The sequence below is a fragment of the Eptesicus fuscus genome, chromosome 3, assembly GCF_027574615.1.
Source record: "Eptesicus fuscus isolate TK198812 chromosome 3, DD_ASM_mEF_20220401, whole genome shotgun sequence".
NCBI lineage: Eukaryota > Metazoa > Chordata > Mammalia > Chiroptera > Vespertilionidae > Eptesicus > Eptesicus fuscus.
In genome coordinates this window covers 50,841,215-50,850,969 of record NC_072475.1, presented here as the reverse complement: position 1 = coordinate 50,850,969, position 9,755 = coordinate 50,841,215, and the positions used below count along the sequence as shown (strand labels likewise).

The window sequence follows — 9,755 nt, the reverse complement described above, 5'->3', positions numbered from 1 at the left end:
TAAAAATGTAATGTTTGTAATGGCATATTATTCTTTAGTGTGGGTATCTTAGCCTCTTTGGCATGAGAAGCTATAATTATTTGTTTGTTTTCATCAGCTACTTTCTTCTGGGCCAGAAAGTACATTGAACTCTGCTGAACTTCAAGGTGGGCACTGGTTCCCCCATAAGACAACCAAGGACTATCTCAGGCAGTGGAAAGACTATCATCTTCTACTAGTCTTCATTCTTTGTAAATTTTCCTCCATGGCCAAAGTGGCAATAATTTTGTCAAGTAGCCTGGATTTGATAAGAAGGCAATAAAATGACAAAAGTGTTTAACATGAACAAATTAACTAAACCTTGAGTAGATCACAGTATATCTAATTTTTTGTGAACTTATACAATTCAAAATATCCAATGTAATGGTGATTATACAACTGTGGGAATTTAGATGACATCCCCAATATTCAGCCTTCTTAGCTCCTCCTCTCTCCATATACTTCACTTAATTTTTGTAAACTAAAAAGGGAAAATAAAAAACAATTAAATTATTATTATAGTTTACTATTTAAAAGCTTGTCTCTTTTTGATTAGTGTTATGATTTTGGTAATGATGATCTATTGCTTATTGAGTATGAAGGAACCTATAGTTGGACTTTAATAAATATCTTAAAAGTCATATCAACTCTATAATTATTATAGACATTTTACAAAGAAATTTAAAATTCAGATCTTATTTGTCCAGGTCCATTAGTAGAGCAGGGATTATAATTCAGAGTTTTCTGATTCCATAATGATTTCTACATTTCCAGGTATGAGCCAACCTCTCTTCCTTCAATTCTCATTGTCACCCCCAATATGCCCGTTCCTTTTTCAAAATCCATGGTATATTTATTCATTTATTTAAATCCTGTTGTCTCATGTTTTTAGCAAAGTGGTCATTTCATTCATTGGCTGAGATGTTTATGGACAGCCCAGGAAATTACCTATCTAGTTCAGCAGTTTAAGTCTGGAGGCACTCACATCCAGCTCAGCAAGTAAGTACTAGGAAAAAAAAACTTCGCAACAAGCAAAGAGATTAACAGATTAATTCTATGGTTGAGGAGAGGTTTTTTTCCTTTCCTTTGTTAACATAATAGGCGTGGTATGTGCTAAGGGATATTAAGCACCTGAGAACAACAATGACAAGTAGTGATTGTTCAGAGTTCACCTAAACCTCTGTTGGTTTTACATTTCCTCAGGGAGTTAGCCAGGAGATCCAGTTTAGATGGAGGAGAGAAGCAAGAAGGACCATCGGGCTTTGCTTAACCAAGGAGAGGAGAATGAACTGGTGAGTCTTCCCTTCTTTTTATTACAGGATTCTCAAAGTAACTGAGCTGTGGGCAGGGGCTGTTGAAGTAGTGCTGGCTTTAGAACTTGGAGAGGTTTCAGTCTGGTAAGGCTCCTTGAGTCCAGGGCAGTATTATAGTGAGGGAACCTAATGGGCTGAGAAAGTGGGTCTTCTAGATGAGGGCGCTCTTACCGTCCTACAAGGCATTGAACTGCATGAAGCCTCCGCTTCAGAAATTTTGCAAAGAAATCAGGTGCACTCCTACATGAGGTGTTCCCTCCTTATCTTCTGGGTCTTAAGACAATTGGACAAACTCAGGCAAAAATAAACTATTTTTTTTTTATTATTCTTGTGTGTTTGTGTGTGTGTATAACTTACGTTCGCTGTGCTTTGGCTGGAAGTCGTGCTAGTTGCCTAGAGGGGTTTTAAGCATCAAGTACTGAAGGGATAGAGTGTGGAATAGGATTTAGCGCAAATCTTCAAGTTCTTACTTCTGTAATTCTTTCCCCCCATTGCCCTTTCCACCAAACATATATAAATCTTGAAAAATAATCATTGAAAGCTTGAATACTCCATGTCTATTTGGTGCTGACAAGTTACCTTTATTATTTTATTTGATCTACAGAATTCAGTGAAGAGATTAATCCTATTTCATAAAAAAGAAATCTGAGACCAGGGAGGTTGAATAACTTGCAAGGTCAAAACCTGCAAGGGACAGGCTGGGTATCCAGCCACTCCTTCTGCCTTTATACCCCATATGTTTGTGCTGCAGTAGTGTCTCTGGATAGGTAATGAGAAAAGAGACAAAAAAAGAGGGGGATTGGGCAGAGAAGGTACCCGGGAGGCAGAAAGGAACCCAGAGGATAGAGTTCATATATTAGAAAGTCTCCCAGTTTCCTATGAATTCTGTGGGAAATCTATCCATCTACGCTTGTTTGTTAGCTGAAGGAAAAAAAGTGATTTAATCACATGCATTGTTCAGTACGGCAGCCCTGGCCACGTGTGGGTTTTGAGCACTAGAAAAGTAGCTAGTTTGAAATGAAAGACACTGACTGTAGTGTAAAATACACACAGGATTTTAAAGACTTGGTAAAAAAAACAACAACCTATAAATGAACTCAATAATTTTTAAATTGGTTACACATTGAAATGACAATTTTTGGATTTGCTGGGTTAAATAAAATATATTATGAAAATTAATTTCACTTTTTTTTTTTTTACTGTGGCTGCTAGGAAATGTAAATAACCAATGTGGCTCCCATGGGCTTGTCATTGATTTAGACAATGGAGAGGCACTTTAAAATCTTCAGACAAGAAATTCACAGAGTAAAAATCTACTCACCTGTGTTCACTCCAACCAGTGCTGATTTTTTTTCAACATGCAGATAAGTGTTCATAAAAGCCTTTGGTTGCTCTTTATTTTTCTGTAATGAAGTGACCTATTTGTAAAATTCATAGCCTAGTATTTTAACCCTTTGCACTCGCTTGCTTTTTTCTCGAGCTGCTACCAATGCTAATTGTGTCGAGTCACACTTGACATCCAAGGGTAAAAGGTTAATTCTTTAATCATAGAGGCGGCACAGATAGCAAAGCAATAAGTAACAGGCCCGGCACCATAGTTTACTTTTTTGTTGGTTATCAAACACTTCTAGAAACACCCACCAAAAAACTCTATCAGGAATCCCACTACGCTGATGTCCTGTTGTGAGGGCATATTGTCAACAGGAAGTGGCTATGGATTCTTTCTTCATAAATCTTACTTGTGAGCTTGGGTACAGAGCACAGATTCCAGTCCTACTCAGGTGGACCAGAACCCTGGGTGAGTTAGGTAGCTCTGGTGGGAACAGGGGTCACCCAGGTACATAGGCTAAGAGGAAGCTGCCACCTAGCTCCAGGCATTGCTGTCCTGCAAGTCAACAGGTCCAGTACTGTCAGCTCTTCAGAGTCTGAAAGGGAAGCCAGAAATCAATATGCTGTGTGAAATAATAGCCTTATTATAAATTTTGGAAACAAATTCTTTTTTCTTTTTCTTTTTTGATAATCGGTAGGCCAAACTAAGCCTGGGAATAGTCTAGTCCCAGCCTTTGAGGGCTATCAGTCATGGCTTTTACAACCTCTCCTCACTTGTTTTTACTTTCCCAAAGGTTTCCCCGTGGCCCACTCTGATTTCTATTTGCATTAATCATCTCAACTACAATCACTTGTGATCATGTGAGAGAATCTGAGGTGAAAACCATACACTGTTCGGGCAAATAATAAATTCCTTCAATCAAACACCCATAAAGAACCTATTTGAGTGGGGATGGCCTGTGAGATTATTCCAGTGCAGCCCAGAATCACTTTGCTGAGCTCAGCATAGATCTAAGGCATTGCATTAGCCTCCAGAGTTGGAGGAGAGAGGGGCTGGAAGTTGAATCACTTGCCAATGACCAGTGTCAATCATACCTAGTTAATGAAGCCTCCACCAAAACCTAAAAGCCTGGGCTGGAAGAGCTTTCTGGATGATGAATATGTGGAGGTGCTGGGAGTTAGCCATGAGGAGAGGGCAGCTCAGTGCCCTTTCCAATCCTTCGCCTATACATCTCTTCCATCTGTTCCTGCATTATATCCTTTTATAATATACCAGTGTTCTAGTAAGTAAAATATTTCTCTGAGTTCAATGAGCCACTCTAGCAAGTTAATCAAAGTCAAGGAGTGGGTTCTGGGAACCTCCAATTTGTAGCAAGTTGATTAGAAGTATAGGTTGCTACCTGGACTTGCAACTGGTGTCTGGACTTGGGGAGAGGCAGTATTGAAGTACTGATCCCTCAGCCTGTGCAATCTGATGCTATCTTCAGGTAGACAGTGCCAAAATCGAGCTGAATTGTAGGATGCCTAGCTGGTGTTTGAGAATTGTTTTGTGTTGTGTGGGAAGGCCTTGCCCTCGCCACATAAACATACATAGTGGGAATTGGGTCTAGGAATCCACGAGAGTCACCATGCTACAAAAGTTAGTTCTTATTATCTAATACAGACAAAAGTGAAAGTGATTCAAGACATTTTATCCCACTCAAAGGGCACTCCATGGCATGAATGCAGGACAAAGTATAGAAAACTATAATTAACAATGCTTAGTAATTAGTGATAACTACCACAAATTACTATATAGAAAACTATAATTAACAATGCTTAGTAATTAGTGATAACTACCACAAATTACTACATGTGGCCAAGCCCAAGCAGTAATAGAGGGTGAGAAACACTAACAGGGTCCATTGATAGAGACAATATTATCTTTGCATTAAAGAAAAGAACCTTGAAACATGGCAGAGTTAGAGATAAGAGAGCTTTAAGAATGCCCTCCTATCTAACACATAAAGGAACACAAATTGGCATGTCCAGATAAAGAAAACAAAGGGTAGATTGTGAATAATGAATAGAAACTTGGTGCTGTTATGGTTGTTTTTAAAAAGAAATAAGCTAAAACATGATGAATTCTAGTCTCATGAAAGGACATAGAATATTATCTTTCCTTGGTCCTGATTCAATGGACTGAAATTTGTGGCGTACGTAGAAAAAGCTAACTTGCTCTAAGGTTATTGGACCTTATCACCCATCGAAAAGCCTAACATGTCATAGCAAAAAACTAGCCTTGCCATTCACAGAAGATAATGGTAATACTGAGAATTATTTATGTCTTAGTTGAGTAAATTAAGTTATAACCTTGTACTGCTATGAGAATCTTTAGGTAAGTAAAAGTGTTATGAGCAATCATCCAGAATACCCATTCCAAGGATGCTACTACTACTGTGCCTGTGCATGGTGGGTACACAACAAATATTTTTGATGGATAAACACACCAATAGTGAACATAAGGACTAAAGGATTTACAAAAACTAAAAAGGACTGTTCACAAGACCAGTCATGCATAGATGCTAGTGCTCCAGATGCAATGAAAATGCAGGAGCAAGGACAGGTGGTGACCAAGGGGATGGTTCCATATAACTAAGAGGATCCCCAACAGAGAGTATTGGAAAAAAACCATGTTTAGATGAAACAGCACCTCATAATTACTCTTTCCTGAGGAATTTAGCCAATTAGTTCTATCTTTTATGGCAACTGTAAGTTACCTATAAAAAAAAAAAGAAATAAAAAATAGTAATTGAAAAAGTGCCATTTATGTGCTAGAATTTCATATATGTTCTCATTTAATCCCTATGAGCTAATGCCTTAAATATCCATTTTATAACTAAGGAAATTGAGGCTCTGCTAAGTAACATATATAAGATCACATTACATAACATCAGAGGGTGTTCTATTACACTGTTTTCCTCCTATACAGTGAAGAATGATTGTGCTGGTTTGTGTATATGTGTGTGTACATATGTGTGTGTGCATGTGTGTATGTGCATGCACACTCATATATACATGTATATGTATATATATATATGTGTGTATATATATATATATGTATATATATATATATACATACACATATGGTTATGACATCTAATTAACCCTTGAATCAATTTAGTATTTAACTTAAACTCTTTTCTCAGTTTCACATATTACAAAGTTGAGTAGTTTTCTTTTTGGCCTATATTTGACTTCAACTTGAACAATTTGTGCTCTGTGGAAAAAGCAAAAATTCCATTTAAGCCATTTAAGGACCAACCACTTTTAGAAATACAACTTATGATTTTGGCAAATAACAATGAGTTCTGAATATTGCCTGTGGTCAAATCATTTTACAATGGTTTGAAATTTTGTTGAACTGTATATCACTCAAGCTAATGTTAACTCAACACATACTGTGTGCTCAAAGTGTTTCAGGAACTGAACTGCATATATTATCTTGTTAGTTTCTCACAACAATCCTAGAAGATAATTGTTGTTATTCTCATTTATGGAGGAGGAAATTTGAGTCATCAGGAAAAGTAAAGTGGATTGCCCAAGGTCACTTTTGTGGCTACAAGGTAAAGGATTTGAACTTGTTTTTTTCATGCCATATCCCCAGCTTTTAACTGCTATAGGAGACTACTTCTGTTGCATTTTACAATCAACCACATTTCTCACAGGAGAAATCTAAAGTTAAGGGAATTTAAATCATTTATTGAGATCACAATTAGTAAGTGATGGAGCAAGAAACAGAAGTGCTGACTTCTAGAAGGCATGGGGGTGGGGTGCAAAGAACAGAGGCTCTGCTGATAGGCTGCCACAGGGCTCTCATTTGTCAAAAGGCACGTGTGTATTTTATTGTTGCTCCTAATGCCTCTGCTTTTTCCACTCTCTGGGTTTAGAAAAAGGTAAATAAGGCTGTGTTACCTCTCCTGGGATCTGGAATATAGAGTTCTAGTGGGAAACAAACAAACAAAAAAAATAAGCGAACATCACTGCTTAGAGAGAATACAGTAAAGGCACAACCTGTGTACTATTCAACTCAACTCATAGGTGGTGGCAGATCTGGGTTTCTCTAGAACACAGCCTGTTTCCATTACCAATCTTGACTCTATATTTCACAGCCACCACTTTCCTCCTTTGATTGACCTATTATCAAACCACTGCTGACATTGACTGAGAGCTTGCTTTATGCTCAACAGCTACACCTAATTTAATCCTCACTACCATTCTTCCAAGTGTGTGTTATTAAAATTCCCTAAGTTCAGAAATGGAAGTGGAGACTTAGAGAAGTTAAATCCAGAGGTCACATAGGTCATAGGTGACAAAACTCACTTTACTACAAGAGACCATGTATAATGTGATTGAGATTTTTGATCCTCTGTCCCCAGTATCCTTACATTTACAAGACTTCTGGATTCTACTTACCTTCCTCTGTTATGGTATAAATATGGCTCCTGCATTTCTTAGTGGATTTTACTAGGAGTGTATAAATATCTAGGACAAATCTCAGGGACTCTTACTACATCAGAAGATTAATCACTTAGAACAATTAACTTATACTTGAGATTAACTAGTCAAAGTGGAAACACAAATGTTGGCCAGTCCTTTAAGAGTATTTGGTTAAAAGAATGCCAGATAAAATAGTGATTCTTTTAGACAAAACCTCAAGTCCCATATCCAGCACTATAACTTGTGGGAAGACTGAGAAATAGTCTAGAAAGGAATTTCACCAAGGATTATGAGGTCAGTTTATCAAAGAAGCCAAAACATTGCTTCTGTTCATCTTGCTCAATGAGCTACACATATCTGAACATTATTCTGACATTTACAAGTTCTTATTTATTTATTTACTTACTTTTATGTGCTTAATTTTTTAACAGACAGGGGAATAAATCTGCTGACATTTTGATTGAGGTGTTCCAGCAATAAGCAGAGTCATGATCAGAAACCTCTTTCCCATCTTAGTGATTTTACCTCTGCTTTAAGGGAAGTCTGTTCTTCCCAATCATCCACACCAGGAAGCATCTACAGTCTCCCCAGGTCACCAAACCCCCCATTTTCCATAGAAGTCACTTCTCTGTCTCTTTATTCATTTATAATATGATGCTGCCATTTTTCTTTCTCAATCTAATATTATTAAAATAATTAGAATATATTCTACCTGCTTGGAACAGAGTGTCTAATAAACAAATTCATTCCACTTTTCTAAAACTTTTTATTAACATATAAATACAGTGGGTGTATTTATATAAATTTATAAAAATATCTTGGCCAGTGTGGCTCACTGGTTGAGCATAGACCCATGAACCAGGAGGTATTGGTTGGATTCCTGGTCAGGGCACAAGCCCGGGTTTAGGGCTCGATCCCCAATGGGGAGAGTGCAGGAGGCAACCAATGATTCTCTCTCATCATGGATGTTTCTATCTCTCTCTCCCTTCTTCTCTGAAATTAATAAAAACATTTAAAAAATCAAGTTAATTTATCTTTTTTTATTTTTTTAATTTTTTAATTTTTTAAATTACTTTATTGATTAAGGTATCACATATTTGTCATCAGCCCCCTCCCCCGTTCCCTTCCCAAACCCCCCAACACGCAAGCCCCCCTCCCCCTGTTGTCCGTGATCACTGGTTAGGCTCATATGCAAGCACACAAGTCCTTTGGTTGATCTATCTCCCTTCCCCACCCTCTCCTACCTTCCCTCTGAGGTCTGACAGTCTGATCAGTGCTGTTATTGTTCTTCAGTCTCTGTTGTTCATCTTTTTCCCTAGATGAGTGAGCTCATGTGATACTAGAAATACACTTATAGGAACCGAAAATGAGACAAGCAATAATAGTTATGCTGAGAGGCAAATGAATCAGTCTATAGTGAGTTTCTTTCTGGGCCAACAGTTCTTTTGAGTCCCGGTTTCTATGTCCAACAGTTGTTAATGTGTTCATAACAGCAATGATATTTCAGTTCTGGATGGTGGACAAATGGTGGTATTGCAGGTCCGACCCTCTCTGGTTTGGTCCTGGGCAATCTGCAGTGACGCATATCTGCTGACTGCTAGTATGGCAAGGCATCGTCAGCGTCTTGCATCTCTGGACTGTTTCTCTTCTGACTTCATGGCTGGAGCACTCCTGTCAATTCCTCTCTGTTGCAGGAATCCACGTGTCTTGGAGTTGTTTTCTGAAAATATACAAACATATTCTCGACCAAAAGTTAATAAAGGAATATTTTCTATAAATTTGACTTGCGATCCTTTTTCATTTTTTTGCCCAAATGATTTTCCTTTGGCTTGTTTTGACACCATGTATGTTTTACCTGGGTGACTTGCTATTAGCATTACAAATGAAAGTTAATTTTCTAAAGTAAAAATTTTCTAGATGTAATTTATTTGCAGGATATTTTTCCTTACATGATATTCTTCTACTATCCCCCCTTTTTTGGTTTAAATATTGGGAGGCTTTTGGAAACTTTATGCTGTAATCTTGATAGCTTTTAAATTTTACTTTTTTGGACTAAAATGTGACTGCTTTAGGTTCATTATATGTTATGCAATTTTACCATGAGATGAACTACCAATAAAAATTTTAGTTAACACTTTAGTAACAGCTTTTTTGTCCAGTACAATTGATTTTTCTAGAGTATTTGCTTATTTTAATTGGCCAATTTAAATTAGTCTGAAAACTTGACTACTATTTTAGTGTCAAATTTAATACTCTAACAACCATCTTGTTTTACCCTGTAATTATTAGTGGAGAGGATTATTTGCCTTCTTGAGTAGGCCCTGAGCATTCCTGGTGCTAGGCTGGATTTAGATATCCTAGACCCCAGTTCCCCAGATCATGGGTGCAAGACATCTCCATCAAGTCTTGTTGCAGTGAGAGGGCATCTGCTGTCGGCCAAGTCTCTGTTACCTGGGTCCAAGTTAATTTATCTTAATGGCTTTCATCAGTTTTGCTAATTTTGAACTTTATCTAAGTAGAATTGTGCATTGCTTCATGATACTTCATTTACTCAATATAATGTCTGTGAAATGTTGTGTGTGTGAGAAGTTCATTCCTTTTTATTGTTTTGTATTG

The 9,755-nt window shown here is 37.4% G+C and overlaps 1 protein-coding gene across 1 annotated transcript in view; it reads left to right on the top strand.

Moving 5' to 3' along the window:
• The first annotated feature begins 1,247 nt into the window (after window positions 1–1,247).
• The window catches only part of ATP13A5 (ATPase 13A5), a 98,912-nt gene continuing 90,404 nt past the window's right edge, over window positions 1,248–9,755 (top strand). The window contains exon 1 of the mRNA XM_008151610.3: window positions 1,248–1,310. Within this exon, the coding sequence (XP_008149832.2) occupies window positions 1,248–1,310 (63 nt within the window). The remainder of the gene's footprint in view (window positions 1,311–9,755) is intronic.